This window comes from Mobula birostris, chromosome 6 (genome assembly GCF_030028105.1).
Source record: "Mobula birostris isolate sMobBir1 chromosome 6, sMobBir1.hap1, whole genome shotgun sequence".
Taxonomy (NCBI): Eukaryota; Metazoa; Chordata; class Chondrichthyes; order Myliobatiformes; family Myliobatidae; genus Mobula; species Mobula birostris.
Window position 1 is genome coordinate 25484227 of NC_092375.1, and position 25061 is coordinate 25509287.

General features: G+C 42.1%; 1 protein-coding gene across 4 annotated transcripts in view; it reads right to left on the bottom strand.

Moving 5' to 3' along the window:
• runx1 (RUNX family transcription factor 1) overlaps nucleotides 1-25061 on the bottom strand; it is a 234243-nt gene that overhangs the window by 119689 nt on the left and 89493 nt on the right. Inside the window, exon 2 of one of the 4 annotated variants that reach the window (XM_072260046.1) lies at nucleotides 18098-18182. The exons of the other annotated variants lie outside the window; for them this stretch is intronic. Coding sequence (XP_072116147.1) covers nucleotides 18098-18125 — 28 coding nt within the window. The 5' untranslated portion in view covers nucleotides 18126-18182. The remainder of the gene's footprint in view (nucleotides 1-18097; nucleotides 18183-25061) is intronic. 4 annotated transcript variants of the gene reach the window in all.

Consider the following 25061-nt stretch of genomic DNA (forward strand, 5'->3'; position numbering starts at 1 on the left):
AGAGTGCTTAAAATATTGGAAGGTGGGATCAAAAGCTCCCGCCTGGTCTTAATGCAGATTCACAAACCATTCTCAGCGGAAGCTGGGTAGATGGAGTTGAGTGAGGAAGGTGTTGCCATTGATTGCTGAAACACTTTTTCTTGGACAGTCCCTCAGCATTACTTCCACTCTACTTTTGTAGGCCCTGAGATTGTAACTGAGTCCAATATGGAAACCACACTGTCTTCCACATATGCGGCAGCAGGTGGCTGAGAGCGAATGGAGGCGTAATTTGTGAGATGGTGCATTCCTGCTGCTGACACAGGGTCTCTGCCTGCTTTCAGGCTCTTAATACTGTCCAAATAGTTCTCTGGGCAGTCATGGGACAGAGATACTGATGTTAGGCGGCTTTGAACACTTTCCTCTGTGCCCTGGTAATCTTCCCAAGTGGGAATTCTGAATAGATTGTCTGTTTTCTGGGTTTGGCATGAATTGAAGGTTGCTCAGTGTAAATAACTGAGTGTAACCAATGATACAGTCTCAGGCCTGGGATAGGACGTTGGTGTGCTTGAACTTAAGAGACAATTTTGAGGGCCTAGAGGATTGGCGGTATCTTTATAGTGCCTAGAGGTAGCAGTCCAGATCTCAGAAGCATGTTAGAGGGCAGAGATCACTGCTGTCTGGTAGGCCATGGCTTTTGTCCCTGGTCTGAGTCTTGACCTTGAAATACTCTTTTCTCCAGGGCTTACACCTCTATCAAACTCTGCACCAAGTCAGAAGATCTACCAACCACCTAAATCACTGGGTGAATTGTAATGTTGCTACAATGAATGCACTAAAACTAACTATTCTTCCAAACCCTATTCCTCCCCTCTGAGTCTCTGACTCTGCAGAAGACTATAGATACCGATATAAGTCTGCTCAAATGGTTCAGCATTTTGGAAATTTGTAATGGATTTTGATTTACTCCATGTACAGGTATTGTTCAGGAACAACAGAAAGGTTTGTTACCGAAGAGCCCGTGTGATGTTAAGTGCCTGCTGAATCCTTGGTGACTTTGATGGTTATGTGTTTTTTTTTCAAAATATTAGGGGAGAAAATAGAAATCTAAAAATAAACACATGTTGATATTACTCACATCCTTCTCTTGAACTCTCTTTGCATATGGTTTTGCTTTTCATTTACCATTCTTTTCTTCTGACTAATTACGACTGGAAAGACATCTTAGTTTGATCGCCAAGGGATTTATTTTTTTTTAAACCTTAACTCTCTTACTGTAGTTTAACAACTGTGACACGACACTGGTGATGTACACCTTTTCACACTAAATGCAAGGTTTTATTCTGAAATGACAAACTGGTTTATATGGACGTTTATTTTCTGTTATTTATGGAACATTGTTATGTGCAAATTGGCTGTTGCGTTTGCCTACAAAAACAAGAAAGCACACTTCAAAAGGCATGCATTGGCTATGATACACTCTGGGAGGTCTGGAGGTCATGAAAGTTTTCATTTTAATTCAAGTTAAAGTCTTCAAGTTCTTTAATGCTTTCGATTGATCTCATCCCAAATAACCGGCCTCTCATCATTGACATCAATTCCTTTTCCCTTCAGAAGAAACATTGGACTTTTACTGAATGTGTTTTTATTGATCATTTTAAAGGAAAACTTATTCCAAAAGTTGTCTTTCCTTTAAGTAAAAACCTTCTGTTTGATTTCTGTCTTGTTCCTTACTTCCTGGTTTCTCATCATCCGCCCCCCCCCCCCCACTGAGGAACTCTTCACTGTTAGCTCATACTTCTCATGACAAAGGAAGAGGCCATTTGGCCCATTGGGTTGTTGTCAGTGCTCAGAGCATTTCTATTGGCACATTCCTATTATCCATTATCTCTGACATGCCCATCAATTCTGGATGACGAATAATTTAATAGACATCTGAAGGGCAACTGTTTCACAGTTGAAATACGGAATGAGTTGTCAGAAGAACTGGTAGAGGCAGACACAATTACATATTTAAAAGATGTTAAAACAAGCATATAGATAAGAAAAATTACATAGATACGGGCCAAACACAGGCAAATAGGACTGACTCACTAAGGCAAATTGGTTAGCATGGATGAATTGGGCTGAAGGGCCGCTTTCCATGATATATAACTCTATGACTCTAATTTCTCCCAACCCCCAATTCTCTTGCTATCAGGGACTATTGTCAGTAACCAATTAATTGGCCAGTATATCTTTTGGGATGTGGGAGGAAGTCAAAGCACCCAGGGATATTGATGCAGTCACAGGAAGAATGTGTGCATTCCACGCAGAAAGCACCTGAGATGAGTGGTTGACTCAAGTCACAGGAGCAGTGCAGTAGCATTGTGAATTGCTGCATCTCTGTCCCATTTAGTCTCAATTTTCCAAATTTATTTTGTCTTTTTTCAACATGGTGTTAAAATGTCTTATATTATGACCTTAAAATGTTTGCTGTTCAATCATGTTCAATGTATCAACGCAAGTTTAATCGGGCAGTTCTATTTCATTCATTCTGAGAGTCCAGTCACCAAGACTAGCAAACCATGTGAAATTCATTTGATATGCTACCTCGCTGGTGATGGACTATATGATATCTGAGAAAGTGTGCATGATATGCTGAAGCGAGGGAGATGGAAGTCATGGTCTTTATCAGGAGAAACAAAATGGGGTGAGGGGAGGTGAGTGATGTGAAGTCACCACTTCAAGGAAATTAAAACACATGGTCTTGAAGTTGTTAATCATTGGCTGACTCTCAGTTCCAGCATAAGAAAAATATGCTGCCGGCTATTTACCCATGAGGGGACTTTGGCCAACCTAAGCCAAATAGGGTACTTACTGGGTTATACAAGCAGAAAATGCTGGAAATACTCAAGAGGACAGGCAACATCTGTGGTGAAAAGAAACAAGAATTAAAGTAGAAGATTGATGACCTTCCATCAGAGTGTTCTCCTATTTCCAGCATTTTGGGTTTTTATTTCAGATTTCCAGCACTCTTAATCTTACACTATGGGGTCAGTGAATGCAAGGAGATAAAGAGGTAGTACTGGATAGGAGGCAGTGGGTAAAAGAGCATCTCCATTCAACCCCGATGAGTGCTGGTGAAATGAAAGGAATGAACTTCCAAGGCAGAACGTGATGCATCAAAACGAAATTTAACATAATTGATTGATTTGAATTTCTAAGCACATAAGGGGAGAAATTGTGGAGATGTTGTCACCACCATCTTTATACGCATGTGGCGTGAAAGATCGATGAAGTTACAAATGTTGTAAACTTGCTAAAGAAAGAGAAGGATAATCGTGGCATTTTATAGGCTAGTCAGTTCAACTATAATGTTACAGAAGCCTTTGAAACAATAGTCCCTTGGACAAGCATGGAGCAAAACAAAAGAACAGGCACTGATAAGGGCAAGTCAGGGTCGTGTAAAATAATTGAGGTTTTTCTGAGATAGCAGAGGGGCGTGGATGAAAACAGTGTAGTTGATGTCATGGGCTTAACCTATGAGAAATTGCTTAGTAATGTTAGGTCTACTATTAATTTTGAAACAACAACTAATGGAACACTAACACTGTGAGGATAGAATTGGCTAAGAGATAATATTTAGAGTTGTGGTGAATGACTGTTTACCAAACTGGAGGGAAATACACAGTGTTTGCCAAGGTTTGGTGCTACATTTTTACGTATGTATCAATGACTTTAATTTGAGTTACAGGGCAAAATTAGAAATCTACTAATGCCATTAAACGTGGAAGTGTGATAAATTATCAGAGGAAAAACATAATAACAGAACGGTGGAAGGGTTAGATACAAGGGGGGTGAAACCATTCAGAAATTTGTGAGATGATTCAGTTGGGTGGGAAGAATAACAAAGGGTACAACATTATAGGACCCAGTGCAAAAAAAGAGATATGCAATGATTATGTAGAGATCTGAAAATGATGGCAAGTTAATAAAGCAATAAATAAAGTCAATGGGATCTTGGGTTACATTAACTGAGGCACAATCACAACTTTGTATCTTTGCACCTCTATCTCAGAAGCACAGAAAAGCTTTAGAGAGGGTACAAAAGATTATTTGAATGATCCCAGGGATGATGGAGTAGATTTATATGGATAGGCTGGAGAGGCTTGGATTGTTTGCCCCAGGACAAAGAAGCTAATGAAGATTTTATAGAAGTGTTTAAGAAAATAACGAGTCTGTTTCCAAGGGCTGATCACCAGGGGTCACAGAATGGCAAAACAACTAGAGACAACAATAGGAAATTCATTTTATACAACAAATATTCCAGATTCAGAATGCACTACTAGGCTGGAGAAAACAGATTCAAATGAAGCTTTCAAAAAGGAAATGAATAAATATGAAGGATGATAATGTTGCATTGAAGTGGGGCAATTGCAAGAAAGTGAGTCTAACTGAATTACTCTTTGAACAGGAATAGGCTCAGTAGGCCAAAGGCCTTTGTTCTCTGCTGCACTCTTCTGTAATTCATTCAAGTTATTTATTTATTATTCCATGCTAAAAGTTTATTTTCCCCTCAGGGTTTTTGTGCATCATTGTACAAGATAAAAGTATGAAACTTCTTCCAGACCTCGGCCACTGTCATTCTGGATAACGTGCTACAATGCTCATGAACAGGTTTCAGGGAGACACACACTTTGATTTTTCTTCACTTTGTCTTGTAACGGAACACCAGAATGTTCTCCCAAACCTCTATTTATCACATCTTTTGAAAAACTGAGCTGGCTAATTTAGCTATAAAGGAAAAAGCACAACAGAGTTCCTTCCAAGTTAAATATAGAAATAGTTCAAAAAGACTTGATAAGCCACTTAATGCCAGATAGCTGTGTATCCATTTACTTACTTCCATATTTGTTTCAGTTCCTATATGAAGAACACATGTTTAGTCTGGTTTAGTCTGGAAACTGATTGATTAATTTGAGATCTAAGCATTCTAATTATGTTGTCTAATTACAGTTTTTATTTTTCTTTTCATTTCTCTTCCTCTATGTAATTTCTTAGTTTGATAAATCTACTTTTCAAACACTGGTAACTATACAGCAGAGATTTACAAGTGGTATTATGAGAAACCAGCACTCCCTTTAAGGAAAGTGAGCTAGGCCTCAACCTGTTTTTTCCCCACTTGGTTTTGGTTAGTTATGATTTGCAAAGCATTTGGTGGGGGCAGTTTTATCTATCAAATGGCCAATATCTAAGGACGTGTCTCATCACTCTGACCAAACGCCTGTGGCCGTTGAAGTGCAGCTGGTGAAATCGTACATCCCAGATACCCTTTGTGGCAGAGGGAGGGTTGGGTTTGTCCTTTGTACTCATGGTGACAATGGCACCCTGAAATTTATTTAGTCTTTCTTTTGTTTTGCATACTTAGAGAAGAGGGGATGCCAGGCTGGACAGTGGAATCCTCTTCTTACACAATGTAGGAAGGCAGACAGGCCTGCAGTGTCCCGGATGGCTACACTGGCAAGAAGTGCATTCAGCTGTAGCTTCTAAAAGACTGTGTTCAGGAGTTGGCGCTGGAGTTTGATGAACTCTGGATCATTCAGGAGGATCAGGGGCTGATAGACAGGGAGGTGGTTACCTGAGGTATGGGAGACAGGTAACAGGGTGATTGTCAGGAGAGGGAAAGGGGACAGGCAGCCAGAACAGGGTACCCTTGTGGCCATTCCCCTCAACAGCAGGTTTACTGCTTTGGGTACCATTGGGGTGATGAGCTAGCAGGGGAAAGTCACAGTGGTTGGGTCTCTGGCACTGAGTCTGGCTCTGTGGCTCAGAAGGAAGGACGGGAGGGGTGGAGGTGGAAGAGACAAGCTGTAGTGATAGAGGATTCATTGGTTAGGGGAATGGAAAAGAACTTCTGTGGACAAGAATGAGATTCCTGGATGATATGTTTCTTCCTGGGTGTCGGGGTCAGGGACATCTCGGATCAAGTCCACAGCATTATTAAGTGGGAGGGTGAGCAGCCAGAGGACATGGTCCGTGTCAGTACCAACGACATGGGTAGGAGGGGTGATGAGATCCTGCAAAGTAAGTTCAGGGAGTAAAGTGCTCAGTTGAAGGACAGGGCCCCCAGAGTTCTGATCTCGGGATTGTGACTCGTCCCACATGCTAGTGAAGTCAGAAACAGGATGATCATACAGATTAAAAAGTGGCTTCGGAGATAGTGCTGGAGGGAGGGCTTCAGGTTTTTGGATCATCGGGCTCCCTTCCAGGGAAGGTGAGACCTGTACAGAAGGGATGGTTTGCACCTGAACTGGAGGGGGACTAATCTCCTAGGGGGAAGATTTACTCATGCTGCACTGAAAGGGTTTAGACTAGAGTTGCAGGGGGATGGGAACCAGATTGCCAAAAAAGTTTCAAATCTCTTACTAACTCTTCCTGCAGTTAGTCCTGACGAAGGGTCTCGGCCTGAAATGTCGACTGTACCTCTTCCTAGAGATGCTGCCTGGCCTGCTGCGTTCACCAGCAACTTTGAGGTGGTGATAGTAGGTGATTTTAACTTTCCACATATAGATTGGGACTCCCATAGTATTAAAAGGGCTGGATGGGAAAGAGTTTGTCAAATGTACTCAGAAAAGTTTTCTTAGTTAGTACATACTGTAGATGTCCCAACTAGAGAGAGAGAGCAATGCTAGATCTCAATGAGGCAGGGCAGCTGACAGAAGTTTGTGTGGGGCAACATTTTGCATCTAGTGATCACAATATCATTAGTTTCGGGGTAATTACGGAAAAGGATAGGTCTTGTCTTCAGGTTGAGATTCTTAATTCGAGGAAGGTCAATTTTGATGGTATCAGAAAGGATCTGGCAAGTGTGGATAGGGACAGGTTGTTTTCTGGCAAAGGTGTACTTGGTAAGTGGGAGGCCTTCAAAAGTGAAATTGTGAGAGGATGAAGTTTGTATGTGCCTGTCAGAATAAAAGGCAAGGATAACAGGTTTAAGGAACCTTGGTTTTTGAGCAATATTGAGACCCGGGTTAAGAAAAAGGAGGTGCATAGCAGGTATAAGCAGGTAGGAACAAATGAGTTACTTAAGGAGTAGAAGAAATAGAAGACAGCACTTATGAAAGAAATCAAGAGGGCTAAAAGAAGGCAAGAGGTTGCTCTTGCAGACAAAATGAAAAAGAATCCTAAGGGCTTCTACAGCTATCTTAAGAGCAAAAGCATAGCGAGGGACAAAATTCACCCTCTGGAAGATCAGAGTGAGTTGAGCCAAAAGAGATGGGGGAGATCTTAAATGGAGCTTTTGCATCTGTATTTCCTAGGGAGACACCAAAATTGGGGGTGTACTGGACATTGAGGAAGACTATCAAAGCTCGTGCTGAAAAATGGCATGTGAAATTTAACATAGAGGTGTTACATTTTGGGAAGACCAACCAGGATAGGCCTTACATAGTGAATGGTAGGGCACTGAGTAGAGTGGTAGAACAGAGAGATCTGGGAATACCGATCCATAATTCATTGAAAGTGGCATCACAGGTAGGTAGGGTCGTAAAGAAAGCTTTTGACACATTGGCTGTCATAAATCAATGTATTGAGTACGGGAGTTGGAATGTATGCTGAAATTGTATAAGACGTTGATGAGGCCTAATTTGGAGTGTTGTGTTCCATTTTGGTCACCTAGCTACAGAAAAGTTGTAAATAAGATTGTAAGAGTGCACAGAAAATTTACAGATATATTGTCATGACTTCATGACCTGAGTCATAGGGAAGATTTAAATAGGTTAGAACTTAATCCTCTAGAGTGTAGAAGACTGAATGGTGATTTGATAGTGTTATACAAAATTATGAGGGGTATTTCTAGTTATAGTCTCACCAAACCTCAGGCTTTTTTCACTAAGGTTGGGTGAGACTACAACTAGAGATCATGGGTTAAGGGTGAAAGGTGAAATATTAAGGGGAACATGTGGGGGAACTTCTTTACTCAGAAGGTGATGAGAGTGTGGAATGAGCTGCAAGTGGTCATTGTGGGGTCGATTTCAATATTTACAGCAAGAGAATTTGGATAGGTACATGATGATAGGGGTATGGAGGGTTATGGTCCTGGTGCACTTCAATGGGACTAGGTGGATTAATGGTTTGTCACGGACTAGATGGGCTGATGGGCTTTCTGTGCTGCAGTGTTTGATGACTATATGACTGTATTATGTTTAATTTATGATTCCCTTGTGAATTTTGTGTATGTGATGCTTGTGTGTCTGTGATGCTATGATTTATTGTCACAGATGAATGTGGAGGCCAATCATATTTAAAGTGGATGTTTGATAAGTTCTTGATTAGTCAGTGCACCATAGGTTATGGGAGATGCTAGGAGAACAGGATTGAGAGGGATAATAAATCAGGCATGATTGAATGGCAGGGCAGATTCGATAGGCAAAATGGCCTAATTCTGCTCTTAAGCCTTATGATTTTATGCTGCTGTAAGTAAGTTTTTAACTTCACTCATGCATACAATAATAAACTCGATTTTGCCATTTTATTACTGCATCTGCTTGATCTTACAGTAGTTCATTGAGGGTACTCTCAAACCTACAGCGTAGATTACTCAGCAGAGGACCAAGTCCAGAAGGTGGTGGTGCAGAAATGGACCAGTAAGCTCAGAACCTCACATTTAGTCTTTTATTTTCCATTGGGACAGAGTGAGTTAAAATTGTGCCTTCAACCTTCCTGCTGATCAGTTCTGTTTGACAATGAGCAGGGGTTAACACATTCCCAGTGAGGAATCTGAGGGGCATTGTCATAGATTCACAGTAATACAACATGGATACCTTTTGGCCCACTTTGACCCACTTTGTCCATGCCAACCACAGCATCCTTCTTTCTATTTCCAGCTGCATGTCCCTTTCATGGAGACAGGCGGTCCAAGGCCTGGCACATGCAGTAATTGGCCTCAAAGCCCTGAGCCAGGAGAGAGAAAAACTCTCCTGTTCCTCATCAGTTCTCGAGGTTGTGGCTGAGGACAGTGCAACCTTTCTCATTGCTTCTCCCTGTCTCCTTGGTTTGACCAGCCAGATGTGGCATGTGTTTGTGCAGCCAGGTGGCAGAGTAGGCCAGCAGCCTACTGTTCTCCTGAAAGTGTGCATAGGGGCCAGGGTCAAGTTTCACTGCCACAGATGAGGAAATGGTGCTGGGCTACAGTCCAGGACACAGTGCTGGAGTTGGGGATGCCCAGATTTGTCAGGAGGTTTAAGCCTGTGTGACAATGTTCTGTGTCATTGTTAGGCCTGAGTGCATGCTGCTTCTCCTTTGGACCCAGGAAAGCAAATGACCCTCCAACCCTCTTCTTGACCATATTAAGGCTGAACTAATGGTTGGCTCACGCTGCATTTCTATGCCACTTATGGGTGACAATCTGCATGGCTAAAAGGCTAGAGCCAGGGTCTGGCCACCCAGTAGCAGACCCTAGTGAGACAGAGATAATTTATCCCTCAGTGAGAAACCGGCTGTGTCAATCTCCACTTTATCTCCACCCCCCACACCTGCACCAGGAAATCGTGAACATGTCTCTCTTTAAACTGGACACTATAAGCCGTGTAGAAAGGCCAGAACTCTGTCGGACATTGTCAGGAGAGGATAGTGACAACCATACAGAAAGTGGAGACACTAAGGACTGCAGATGCCAGGATCTGGAGCCACACAGAGGATGTGGAGTTTACAGTTCCTCACTGTGGCTCTCAGTGAATGATACACCTGTGTTCGGTTAGTGGTTCTGAGTTTAGAGTGGATTGCTGAAGCCTTACATTGAGGATCACAGCTTAAACCGCGTATTGCTCAAGGAAAGTTGCTGAAAACATGCTAAACTGTGAAATGCTGCGATGTAGAACAGCTTCTCAGCTCCTCTCATGGTGTGCTTCTGACTTCACACATGCTGCCCTGGATGGCTGCCCAGCGGAGACCAGGCACAGGAAGGCAGGATGAAAACTCTCCAGCACCATTCCCACGGCAGGCCCCATGGTTTGTAACAGAGCTCTTTCAGCTGCTCTCTGGATTGCGGGCCTAACAACATTCCTTGTTTTCCTCCCTCACCAGAGGGCCAGAGAAGGAGAGAGTAGCAATAATTAACTGCAGAGATAAAACCCACATTCATGGCTGGAGATCGGAAGACCATAGGATATTGGAGCAGAATTAGGCCACTTGGCCCACCAGGTCTGCTTATGGATGTTTTTTTTTATTCACCCCAATTCTCTTGCTTTCTCCCCCTAACCCTTAACCCCCTTGCCAGTCAAGAACTTGAGTGTGTCACAGGAGGTGGGCTGGCTGCTAGTAGCCTTGCTTTACATCAGGAATTACTGATACCTTCGTGTTTTCTGGACAGATCAGTTCTCAAACTCATTCTGTTTGAAAGGGGACATTTAAATCCTCTTTAGCATTTGCTAACGTGGGACAAATCATCCCCGTTAGTTCTCTTGTTGGTTGATGATTGACCAATGCTGACACTTCCCAGCACAGCCCGCCTTATCCTCCATATCCAGGGAAGAGAGCAGAGTGATGTGTAGGAATGCACACAAAATGCTGCAGGGACTCAGCTGGGCAAGCAGCATCTGTGGAAAAGGAACAAGTCACTGATATTTTGGGCCAAGACATTCATCAGGTTTGATGATGATGATGATGTTTCTCAAGTTTTCTAGCACCTGCAGAGTGAAGTGTCTTCTTTGGTTGAATTCTTAGTGTTTGTCTGCTTGGTAACATTTGTCAAGTCTTGTCTATGTTCTATCGAGCGCCATGCAGTATGGTAATTCAAGGCAGTTTCTAGAATAGGTTACATGGTCGTCACAACATTGTGGACCATAGGGCCTGTTACGTGCTGTAGATTTCTATGTTCTTCATTGTTATAAACAGATTCTGACCAGAGTTAAATAGTCACAAACACACGTGATTGCACGTGCTCATGCCAGTATTTTTGCACTCAATATAAATACAGATGAGCTGTGTGCAAATACAGAGCAACATTCAAGATGGAAAGATGACTAGGCTTTTCAGCCCCTTGTGTCTGATCTACTATTCAGTGAGATATTTGCTGATCTTTTCCCTCATTGCTACTTTCCTGCTCTGTACACCCTGACTTCATCCACTGACCACATAAAGAGCTGTCAAATTTTCCCTTGATTATACTCGTCAACAGCTTCCACAGCCACCTTGGGTTTATTCCAGAGATTCACTACCCCTCCAAGTGAAGCTGTACACACAGAAACATCAAAGGATGAAATAGGTAAGGAAGTTTCCTAGCAGTCCTGAGATCTCGGTTTTAGTTGGACTTCCATGCTCTCCCATCAGCAGTCTCATACATCAGGAGTGTCCATTCCTACCAACCCCTTCTGAGAAATGTTGAGTTAAAACCATCTGAAAGTCATTCCACTCCATAAGAAGCGAGGGAGGCAAAACACAGGAAATTATAGATCAATTATCTTGACTTCAGTGGTTGGCAAGAGTTCATTATTACGGATGAGGTCTTGGGGTACTTAGAACACAAAATACAGAACAGTACACCACAGAAACAGAGGAACACCACAGCTCACAGTGTTATACCATGCAAGTTAAATTAGCGATCAGATGGCTAACTAAACTAATCTGCTCTGCCTACACAATGTCCCTATCCTTCCATTTTCCTCACATTCATCTGCTTATCTAAATGTATCTTTAAAGTCTCCAATGTTTCTACCTCTACCACTACACCAGGCAGCACATTCCGAGCACCCACCCCTCTCTGTCTAAAATCTTGCCCCTCACATCTCTTTTGAAATTACCCCCTCTCACCTTATATGCATGCCCTCTGCTGTTAGAAATTTCATCCCTTGGAAAAGATATTGTCTGTTAACTCTATCTCTGCCTCTCAAAATCTTATAAACCTCTATCAGATCTCCCCTCAGCCTCTACCACTCCAGAGAAAACAACCTAGTTTGTCTAACCACATGCCCTCTAATCCAGGCAATATCCTGGTAAACCTCTTCTACACCATCTCCAAAGCCTCAACATCCTTCCTATGACGGGGCGACCACAATACAGTAGATGCAGCCTAACTGAAGTTTTATAAAGCTGCAGCATAACTTTCTGACTTTTGAATTCAGTGCCTTGACCAATAAAGGCAATCATGCCATACGCATTCTTAACCATCCTACCAACCTGTGTAGCCAATTTCAGGGAGCTATGAACTTGGACTCCAAGATCCCTCTGCTCATCGGTGTTGTTAAGGATCTTGTCCTTAACAGTGTACTGTCTCTTTGCATTTGATTTACCAAGGTGCAACTCTTCACATTTGGCAGGGTTAAACTCTGCTTGCTATTTCTCCACCCATATCGGCTACTCATCTAGATCCCAATGTATTTTTTGCCAGTCTTCTATGCAATCCACAATGCCATCAATCTTCATATCATCTGCAAACTTACTAACCTATTTTTATTCAGGTAGTTTATATATATGACAAACAGCAGACGTCCCAGTACAGATCCCTGAGGAGCACCACTAATCACAGACCTCCAGCTTGAATAAGTCTCTTTGACCACTACCCCCTGTTTTCTATAGGCAAGCCAGTTCTGAATCAAAAGCCATTTGGAGTCACACGATAAAAAAGGCTGAAGTCAGCTTAGTTTCCTTCAGGAGAATATCTTGCCTGATCAATCTGCTGGAATTCTTTGAGGAAATAATCAGTAGTTAAGACGAAGGAGAGTCAGTGGATGGTGTGTACTTGGATTTTCAGCAGGCCTTTGACAAGGTGCTGCATGCAAGGCTGCTAAGAGAAATGAGCCCATATATTGCAGGAAAGAACCTAGCATGGTCTGAAGATTGGCTGACTGGCAGCAGGCAAAGAATCAGAATAAAAGGGGCCTTTTCTGATTGGCTGCTGATGTCTAGTGGTGTCCCACAGTGGTCAGTGTTGGGTCCACTACATTTCACGTTGTATGTTAATGATTCAGCTGATGGGATTGATCACTTTGTGGCCAAGTTTGTTGATGATACAAAGGAGTGGAAGGGCAGTTAATGTTGAGCAAGTCGGTATTCTGCAGAGGGACTTAGACAGATTAGGAGAATGGACAACGAAGTGACAGGTGTACGATAGTGTAGGGAAGTCATGCACTTTGGTAGAAGGAATAAAAGCATACACTATTTTCTAAATGGGGAGTGAATTCAGAAATTGGAGGTGCAAAGGGACTTGGAAGTCCTAGTGCAGGATTTCCTAAAGGTTAACTTGCAGCTTGAGTTGGTGGTGAGGAAAGCAAATGCAATGATAGCATTCATTTCAAGAGGACTGGAATATAAAAGCAAGGATGTGATCTGAGACTTTATAAAGCATTGGTCAGACCTCACTTGGAATATTGTGAACATGTTTGGGCCCCATATCTAAAAAGGGATGTGCTGACGTTGGAGAGGGTTCAGAAGAGGATCATAAGAATGATCCCGAGAATGAAATAGTTAATGTATGAGGAATTTGACGGCTTTAGGCCCGTACTCACTGGAATTTAGAAGTATAAGTGGGTTCTCATTGAATGACATAGATAGAGTGGACGTGGAGAGGATGTTTCAAATAATGGGAGAGTCTAGGACCAAAGGGCACAGCCTCAGAATAGAGGAACATTCCTTTAGTACAAAGATGAGAAAGTATTTCTTTAGCCAGAGTGTGATGAACCTTTGGAATTCATTGTCACAGATGGCTGTGGAGCCCAAGTCACTGGCTATATCAAAAGCAGAGTTTGATAGGTTCTTGATCGGTAAGGATGTCAAAGGTTATGGGGAGAAGGCAGGAGAATGGGGTTGGGAGGGAAGATAAATCAGCCATGATTTCTCATGGAATAAACTCGATGGGCTGAATGGCCTATCCCAGCTCTCACGTCCTGTGGTCTCATGATCATATTTGAATAGGGTTGCCATTCTGGGAAGACCCTGACAAAAGCAATGCCTATGAATTAACGCTGCAGGAGGACACTCTTCTGAACAACCCACCCTAATCTTGCTCATCCAATCAGATCCTAGTGTAGTGGCTTTAAAGTAGCGAGTAGGTTTGCCACACAGTCCAATGTCAATACAAAAGCAACTTTGACTTACTCTGAAGTAAAGAGCTGTGGAAAAGAAGTGCAGTGCTGGTATATGTAATGAATTATTGTTTTGGCAGTAAGATAAAGGCTGTTATTAGCAACAGGAGAGACCAGAAGATCTTTCAAAAAAAAAGATGGAAGTTAACGGAAACTCATCTCCTGTCCTTGCCCTCATTGCTTGCAGCTGACTCTCAGCTAAAGAGACACAACTGAGTGAATGAACATTAAAAGGAGAGAAGTTGAAAAAGGAAATGAATGGAGCTTTATTAGAGCGTTTCTTCTTCCCCCTGCTTGACCCAATTATCAGATTTTACATTTCAGCTTAAGACAGTAGATCAAACGACAAGAGCCACTTTGTACTGCAGCCAGGAGACCATATGATGCCTCTCATAGAACTTCCCATCTGCCAAGAAATTGTGCCTTTAAGTAACTTTGCTGTATCTTGCAGCAGTAGCATGACTAGTGATGAAACTGGTGCTGTGGAAATTGTCCCAGGATTTTATTGTGCTTCGTAAACATTTTCAACAGAAGAATAAAGACATAAGAAAATAATTAAGGAAAGAAGCCCATCACGAATGCAGAAGGTGATGTGTGCCAAAATATTCTGTGGTAAAGCACACAGTGTTTATATTAAAAAAACATACAAAATATGAACTATGCTTACAAGCAACTTTTTCCCCAGATTGCAGATCATTTAACTTCAAAGCTGGAAAAAATACATATATTTATATTGCACCCTATCACATTTCCCAGGAATTTCCCAAAGGACTGAGCAGAAAACAAATTACTTCAAAGTGTTCTTACTATTATGCGGGCTTATATGGCAACCATTTTGCACACAGCACAGACTTGTGAATGGCTGTGAACTGGATGAGCAAATTAGCTGTTTTTGGTGATTTTCATTAACAGAGGAATGATGTCAGAGTACTCCCGGTTCTCCTTAAATAACATCACGGAGTTTTCTCACTTTCTCTGCGGGATCAGTGGGGAAAAGGCAGCCTGCAGCTGTGCTACTGATATGAAGGCAGGAGTGTTGGATTTAACACCCCTACTTGGCAGGAAACAAGTAAGTGGCTAGAATGAGAGAACCAAAAAACCCAAAAGCCCAAACCAGCCCATGGCTGTCTCTTTAGCATTGAGCAAACATAAATCAGGCCAAATAAAAAACTCAGAAGGACAGTACCAATGATACTTAGGGTACATAGAAACATAGAAACATAGAAAAACCTACAGCACAATACAGACCCTTCGGCCCACAAAGCTGTGCCGAACATGTCCTTACCTTAGAAATTACCTAGGGTTACCCATAGCTCTCTGTTTTTCTGAGCTCCACGTACCTGTCCAGGAGTCTCTTAAAAGGCCCTATCATATCCGCCTCCGTCGCTGGCAGCCCATTCCACGCACTCACCACTCTCTGCGTAAAAAGCTTACCCCTGATATCTCCTCTGTACCTAATGTATCATGGTCGTGAACTAACTAGAGTGAATATTAGTTGGCTTTGATTTCTAGCTGCTAGTGCAGGAAAGGAGAGCTGCCTAAGTTAAATGCTTGTGGCCATGAGGACAGAATTTGGGTTCCTGGCGCCGCAAGATTGGTTTGTCATTCGAAGAAAATAATTGCTGATCCATGCCAAACCTCTGTTCTTGTTCATGTCAGATCCCATAGCCCTAATTCACCATAATGTTTTCTCCCCTCTCTCGGTGGAAATGATCATTCCCCGTGATGTCATCTCCCTTCTCCCAGTAACACAAGTCATACCATTCAACGAGATATTTTACCTCAGTATTTTGTGTTCAAAAAGTGATGCCTCTGGAAGATGGAATCCATCATTAAGGGTGTCACCACCTAGGACATGCCCTTTTTTATTACTACCATCAGAGAGGAGGGACTGGAGCCTGAAGACACATGCTCAACATTATAGGAACTGCTTTGAACCCTCTGAACGGACAATGAACCAAACATTGAACAATACCTCACTATTTTGCTGTATTTATTTCATTTAATTTATTTTAGTATACTGTATATTTCGTATTGTATTCCGTAGTATTTTTATGTATTGCTGTCACAAAACAACAAGTTCCACGATATATGTCAGTGACATAAAATCTGAATCTATGCAGTTGAGTCGGCAGTAACACCATATCTCTTAATCATGCCCCCCTGCAGTTTACACATTGCAAGTATGCCCAATCCCTGGCAAAGTCAGCCATCCTGCACCAAACTCTTCAGCTGGCTCAATACCTACAGAGCCACAGTGGAAGCAGGACAGCCTTGATCACGTGGGATAGCTCAAATCATGACAGTTTCAATCCCATTAATGTGCATTACGTTGGAATATCAACCAATCACTGTTTCTTTATTTATTACATGTTACCTCTTGCTCTCTGCAACTTTGATCTAACAATGTCTAACCTATCTATTAAAGACAGATTAATGATGTGCCTGAACCAACATCCTAACACTAACGGAGGTCATGTTAAGCTCTTTGAGATCATGGAAACGTTCTCAATGGGCTCAGCGGTATCCTGGTTGATTTGTATCCTGACTTTATACACCTCTTAATATCTTCAAGATCATGTTCAAGTTAATCTTTGATTCTATTGTAAATATATTACCAAACCCAAATTTTAATTAATGACCTAATGATCTTGTGGATCAAAATTCAAAACCTTAATGCGTTTTGTGCTGAAGGTTCTGGGTGCTTTTTCCACAGTGATTCTTCCATGTTCCTGGTCTTTTCGTTACTCTGTTACTGACACTTCAGAATTTCTTTAGGATTAGAGAGAACTTCTCTCTAATTTCACTAATAGATCAGCACCACTTTGTTCTACTTTGGACTGTCACTGTTGTTATTGTTGTATTTATTATTACATGAAGACTGTTTACTCTGTGAGTTTCACACAAGCAAAAGAATTTCTTAGCACCCAGGGAAGTATGACAATAAACTAATCTGAATCTGAATTCAAAAGTCACAGCACAATGTTCTAGGCTCTCCTACCAGTGGAAAGAGTTTCTTTATATACCTTATCTAGAAAATGTCAATATAATCACTCTTAAACTTAAAAATTCTAGGAAAATAAAGGTTTGTATATTCTTTCCTTATAATGTAACCATTGCATTCAGATTCCAGCATTCCTCCCAAAGTGTTATGAGTAAACCTGGTCATAATACTCCAGCTCTGGTGTAGCCAGCTCTTTGTACAGCTGCAAAATGCCTTTTTAATCCACTTCCCTTGATTCAAAGTCAATCACTCCATTGGCCATTTGATTATTTTCTGTACCTGTCCATAACATTTTTATGATTTTTGTACATGGTCCCCTAAACCTAACTTGACATCTGCACTTTTAGTATTTCACCATGAAACAGATTATTGTATTACCCAGTTTAAGTCCAAATCAGTGAAGTTACATTCACTGAAGCCCATTTGTGAGAGTTTTGTACGATTGCCTAATCTATTAATATTCCATTATAATTGACTGTTTCCATCCATTCTGAATTTCATGACCCCTGTCTTTGAATATGTAACTTTCTGTACCATCAGTTAAGTTGCTTATAAAAATACGGAATAGTATGGCCAGAAACACAGACCATTAGGGGATGCCAACAGTCATAACATGTCAATGGATTATCTCTCAATAATACCACTATTCTTCTGCTTAGCTGGCTTCGTAACCAGCTCTGTAATTAGCTAACAGTCTCTTATAAAATTAATCAGCTATCTTCTGGACACCGGACTAGAACTAGAGGCTACAGAATAAGGGTGTAAGGTGAAATACTTAAGGGGAATATGAAGCGGAACTTCATCACTCAGAGGGTGGGGTAAGTATGGAACGAGCTGCCAGCAGAAGTGGTGGATGCGGGTTCGATTGCAGCACAAGAGAAGTTTGGATAAGTACATGGGTGAGAGAGGTATGGAGGGCTACAGTCCAGGTGTGTGTCAATGAGATTAGGCATAATTGCAGTTCAGCATGGACTAGATGGGCTGAAGGGTTTGTTACTGTGCAAAAGTGCTCAATGATTCTATGACAATGTGAATAAAACACACAGAATAATACCTTGTCTCTGCTTGAAGCACCTCTTCATAAAATTCCTTCAGATTCCTCATGCACAAGCTACATTTACAAATCCCTATAAATTCATCTATAAAACAAAATTATTTAAATGAGATTAATTGTTTTGCATCACCCTGCTGTTAGTAATACCTTACACATTTCAAAGTAATTAATGGTACATGACACGTTTTGAGATGTGGTGAAATAATTTTTCATTGCAACTTTTCCTTTCACGGATTTGATGGCCAACTTATGGATAATTAATTGTAGTATTAGTATCTCAAATTATTTAATCACTTTTGTTGCCTTTGAACAAAAGCCAAATAATTTATGAATATAAAGCACTAAATGAATTAGTTAGGAATCAGATGCAGCTTAATTCTTGGTAAAAATATAACAACATCATTGATATTCATCTCCTTGGCTAGTGAAATCTAATAACCAATCAATCTGTTACATTTTCTCTATCAATCGAAATTGAGCCATCTATTCCTTTTCCACTCCCCATTTCTTCTTTTTTCCTTTCATTCTTCAACTTCCTTTGTGCGATGAGTCATAGCTAACCGCTCCCTAATTTTCAGTTCGAATTCATCTATATTATTTCCACCTTGCACCATGATAGTCCATTCTATCTTATCCAAACCTCATTGTTTTGAAAACAATATTGTAGCAATAGTTTCTACCATGTCATGGCTATAAGTGTGGCTTGTTCCTTAATACACAGAATTAGAATTCATAAGATGAAAACAACCAAACAGGTCTATGTTAGTGTATATGTGCTACGCAAATCTCTAATGTACTTCTCCTCACAGGAAATTTTGCTATTATTTATACCTTGCTATATTGTTTTTGTTTTGGATAATAGGACTTTACAGACAACTAGGAATAGTAGAGAGGATGTTTGGCAACTGAGACTATCATGGAGGATGTTGTAGTTGGCATGAAAGAGTTGGGCCGATTGGTTAGATTCCTTTCTATATTACCCTGACTCTGACTTAATGACAGTGACGCAGATGCCTCCTGGGACAATGAATTCAGCTGTAAGAGTATTATTATGTGCGCACATAATAAAGGACCATTTACACCACACCCTGTACCAGACAGGGTGCACTTCAAAGTTGGAGTGGATTTGTTTGATAGTAATGGGAAGAATCATATTGTTGTAACAGACTTCTTTTACAATTAGCCAGAGGTTGCAATCAACGTCCAGCAAAGCGGTCATCGCCTAACTGAAAGCTGTGTTTGTGAGACTTGGAGTTCCATGTGAGGTGGTATCAGACAATGGTCCACAATTTTCAAGCTGTAAATTTGAGTCCTTTGCTATTTATTGGGGGTTTTGACATACAACTTCAAGCTCACATCACCCAAAATCTAATGGCCTAGCAGAGTGTTTGATCGAGTTAATGACGGGCCTCATGAAGAAGGCATAAATGGATGAGAGGACTTCCACAAAAGTCAAATGCTTTACAGAAGTGCGCCACTGCAGAATAGACTTCCGCCAGCCAAAATGCTGATGGGTCGACACATACGCACTAACCTTCCAGTGCACAAGACCTGTTGACACCTAGAGGAGCACACAAGGTCAAATCGGCTAAAGAGAAAGGGAAAGAAATATAGAAACAGTGTTATGACAAGACTGCAAAAAGCCTACCAGTCCTGAAGCCTGGAGATTAAGTGTGAATCCGGGATCATAATTCTGGCACATGGTCCATGCAAGGATACGTGCAAGAGGAAGTAGCTCCACATTCTTACCAGATCCAGATATGACAAGGGACACCACTGAGAAGGAGCCATGTGGATCTATGGCTACAAACTCCAACCCCTAGCTATGACACATCACCTGTCAGTATACCAAAGGGGCCAGCAGATGTTAAAAATGAACATATGGATCGGAGTTCTCAGAAAGACTCAAATATTAACATAATGAATGCAAGCAATACACTTGTGAAAACAAATAGCAGACCAAAAAGAATCATTAAACCACTCCAGATTTCGATTGAAAGTTGCTGAGTGAAAAAGGGACCAGCTACAGAATGTACACATCTTTGTTGGAAAATGATTATTGCTCCTTGCAGGTTTATGAGGATATAGTATTGTGTTTGTTTTTCTGTAAAGGGGGAAGATGTGTTATCATGCCTGTATATAATAAAAAACTTCGGTTCCCAATGGGCAATGTGGATGATTCACCCTGCAGTTGGAAATGACATTGGTGAGCTGGTCGCACACACTCAGTGTTGAGCTAGAGACATTCTGTAAATAACATGTTTTAGCCTTTTATCCATGCTAAGTTTGTCTTTATTAAGAACAAATATAACAGGAAGGGAGTGACGCTGGGAGTCTTCAGTATTGAATCCAGACCCCATGAAGTTTTGTGGCATCATGTTAAATTCAGGCAAACAAACTTCCTTCTGATTACTTTTGGACTGGGCTGTAATATTTATTTTTTGTATCATTTAACTTTCCCCGATGCTTGTTTGTATTTTATATAATCACCGATATACATCTGATTGTTCAGTGAGTTTTCCAGTAATTGCAATGCATTTCCCAATGCAGTTGCCTCAGTGTTTTTTGGAAAATTTTGTGATTTCAGTGGTGGGTGTCATATAACATTAATCTGCTACTTCACTGGTTAACAGATATCTCTAGTCTGGTATGAGGTGACAGGACTGCTTTTGATTGCTCGCTTTCCTTTGCTTCACCTGCCATACCTCTTCTCCTCCCTCCGCTTTGTAACACTTAATAAAATGGCCATGAGCAACCAGTTTCTTGCCTCATTCTTGACTCTTGAAGAACTTTTGGACCCCAGAAGTTTCAGGATCCAATATTACTATCCTCAGCGAATGAAACACTGCTCTTCCATGTTGACCAACACTTAGAAGAAATTCTGATAGTTCTAAGGCCACAGACATTACTGTAAGTGGGGGACATGAATGTCCATCACTATGTAGCTTGAGAGCATCTGTACTGATCAAGTTGGATGAGCTCTCATTAACACTGCTGCCAGACCAAGTCTGAGGCAGGAGAGAACCACTACAGGAGATAAATCTGTTTGACCTTGTACTCACCAGTGTACTCCTGGTAGCTGCAAAGAGGCCACTGTGCAGTTCTACAAAAGGGTCTCGGCCCAAAACATCAACTGTACATTTGTCCATGAGTTCCTCCAGCATTTTGTGTGAGTCATTATACAATCCTTGTGGAAACAGCCTTGATTTCACCTTGAGGAGTTCTGTGGCACTACAATTGCACTATTGCAAGGGAGGGAGGAGAAGATGGCGGTGCGACGCAACGCGCGCAGCTGTTCCAAATTGATATCGTATCTGTGAAGGAGGATGCTGCGCACAATCCTGATTTGATAGAGACAGATGTGAAGAAGCACAGAGGAACATCTGGAGAAACTTCTGAAATGCCTGCTTCGCTACCGCTGTTACTGTGCGATTGAGATTCTCTGGAGGGAAGGCCCCAAATCCTTGGGCTTGCCTATTGCCTGTTGCCGAGGCCGGGGTCGAAGCATTCGGCAGAGATGGTGCTCGGTGCTCAGTGTCGGAGAGCTGGTCGGAGGCTCGGAGTTTTCGGACGGACTCGGAGTCGGACTGTGGTCGGATGCTTCCGGGATGCTGCACCAGCAAGTTGGCGGCGCTGGAGGCTTACCATCTGCGTGAGATGATGGGACTTTCAAGAGACTTTGAGACTTTACCATGCCCATGATCTGTTCTTATCAAATTAGGGTATTGCTTTGCACTGTTGTAACTATATGTTATAATTATGTGGTTTTTGTCAGTTTTTCAGTCTTGGTTTGTCATGTGTTTCTGTGATATCATTATGGAAAAACATTGCATCATTTCTTAATGCACACATTACTAAATGACAATAAAAAAGGACTGCGTGTCCTCATAATCTAATCCAATCTAATTGAGATAGATTTAATTCAGAATTTTTTACCCCACATGGTTATGGGAATTGGCTTATTAGTGTCCGTTGTACTGAGATACCGTGAGAAGCTTGACTTGCATTCTGTTCATACAGATCAGGCCATTACACAGTGAATTGAGGCAGAAGAAGGCAGTAACAGCATATGGAATGAAGTGTAACAGCTACAGAGAAAATGCAGTGGAGGTAACCAATAAGGTGCAAGGTCATAATGAGCTAGACTGTGAGGGCAAGAGTCAATAGACAATAGACAATAGACAATAGGTGCAGGAGTAGGCCATTTGGCCCTTCAAGCCAGCACCGCCATTCACTGTGATCACGGCTGATCATTCACAATCAGTACCCTTTTCCTGCCTTCTCCCCATATCCCTTGACTCCGCTATCTTTAGGAGCTCTATCTAACTCTTTCTTGAAAGAATCCAGAGAATTGGCCTCCACTGCCTTCTGAGGCAGAGCATTCCACAGATCCACAACCCCCTGTGTGAAAAAATTTTTCCTCAACTCCATTCTAGATGGTCTACCCCTTATTCTTAAACTGTGGCCTCTGGTTCTGGACTCCTCCAACATCGGGAACATGTTTCCTGCCTCTAGTGTGTCCAATCCCTTAATAATCTTATATGTTTCAATCAGAGTCCATCTTGTCATGCTAGGGAACCATTCAATAGTCTTGTAACAGCAGAATAGAACCTGTTCGTGAACCTAGTGGCATGTGCTTTCAGGCTTTTGCCCGAAGGAAGACGGAAGAAGAGAAAATGCCCAGGGCACGTAGGGTCTTTTATTATTCCAGCTGTTTTACTGAGGCAGTGAGAAGATTAGCCAGAGTCCACAGAGGGGAGCTGATTCCTGTGATGTGCTGTTATCTCTACAACTCTCTGCAGTTTCTTGCTTATATGTGCAGAGCAATTGTCATCCATTAAGGGTAGGGTTAGGGCTAGCTTGGAATTAGGTGGGCAGCAGGAACCCATTACCCCTCCTGTGTTTCTAGATTTTGTTATGTGAGATTTAGTGTCATGCAACCCTACCACTATGATCTGGCTCACATCTTCATTAACCAGGTCCAATGTGTGCCTTTATTGGGACCTTCCTGCTCCTTACACTAATTTTCAAGTTTATGGTTATGAATATGCTAAGACGATAGGGTAATTATTTATGTTTGGTGTGGGAGGTGATGTTGGATTGTAGGGAATGAGTGCTCAGGTGTGGTGGTGTCTACGTAAGGTTTTGTGGGGGGTGCTGGTAGCATAGGTTTAGGGTTAAGGGTAGGGTTGGGGTGTAATTATGTGGGCAGTGGAAAAACTATCCCTCTTGTGTTTCTTGATCTCATTACAAAAGATTCAGTGTCAGTTGATCCTGCCACTTTGATATGGCCCATGTAGTCTTCCCAAGCAATGATGCACCAGATAGGATGCTTTCTGTGGTGCATCAATAGAAATTGGTATGGTTCCATGAAATGTGCTGAATTTCGTTAGCCTGCTGAGGAAGCAGTGGTGCTGGTGAGCTTTCTCGGCCATGGGCACCTATGATTTGCACTGGACTATCAGAAGCAGCAGAAATGTACACTACCACAACCTGTAATCTGGCCTGGCATTTCCCTCACCCTGCCAATAGATAGATAGATAGATAGATAGATATACTTTATTGATCCCGAGGGAAATTGGGTTTCGTTACAGCCGCACCAACCAAGAATAGAGCATAAATATAGCAATACAAAAACCACAAACAATCAAGCAACAAAATGCAAACTATGCCAGATGGAAAATAAGTCCAGGACCAGTCCATTGGCTCAGGGTGTCTGACCCTCCATGGGAGGAGCTGCAAGTTCCATGGCCACAGGCAGGAACGACCTCCCGTGCTGCCCAGTGTTGTTTCTCGGTGGAATGTGGCCGAAATCCAACAGTAAAAAGTTCAATATCTGGTCTACAGACACGTTCCTCGATCGTAATATGACCCGGATTGCACTATCCGTTGTTAACCAGAACAGTAAGCACCCAACTCCTTTACGCTTACCGCTCTCAGTGCACTTCCGGTCAGCCTGAACGGTCTGGAAGCCGACCATGGAGAAGTTTTGATCGGGTATGTCCTCGTGCAGCCCCGTTCCAGTGAAACACATAACACTGCACTCACGGAATGTTCTCTGACGCCTGGCTAGCGCCATGAACTCGTCCATTTTATTACCCACCGAACTCCTCTTCTCCATAAGTCTCTGTTGTCTCGACCCGGTCCTCTTTCCTCGACTTTGTGATCCCCCTCTGCATCCTCTGTGTGTTTTCCTCCAGATTTCAGCAGGGGTGTCCGCCGCTCTGCTTGCTAAACCGGCCGGCATTAGCGCAAACAGCTGGTCCCTGGAATACACAATGCGACCATGCTTCTGTCCCGCGCGTCAGGATGTAACTATTTCCAGCGCTAAAAACCCAAATAAAACTCTCTCTACCAGCATGTTAGAGAGGGTGCAGCTTCGACGTGTTACCGTGAAAAAAAATACAAAAAATAATGTAAGTTAAAAAGTAAGAAGAAAAAAGTAAGAATCTGATCGGGAAAGGCTGTAACAGGCTGCATGCACGACCGGTGCATGCGCACTACAATACTCCTAAACCAAGGATTACTTCCAATTCGGTGGGCAGTCTGGGAAGGAATACTGCACACAGCATCAGGCATGATGAAAGCCATTGTATTGACCTGGTGAAGCTGTACAATAGCCTGCAATCGGAGGAGCTCAGCAATTTCACAAGCAGCAGGTTGGGCCAAATCCCAACAAGTCCAACTCAACAAGGTGATGAACCAATAAGCTAATGACAAGAATATCCCCACACTCAGTAGTGGCAGGGCCCGGCATGCAAATGCTGAGGCAAGGCTGACGCCTTGGCTGTCATCTTAAGCCAGAGGTGTAAAAAGATGCTTCCCCCTTTGTCTCACAACCACAGAAGCCAGTCTTCAGCTAAATCAATTCACCCCACATGATACTGAGACACGGCTGAGTCCATCAGATGTACAAAGGCTGTAATGTGAGACAACATCTGAGCTACACACACAAAGTGCTTGG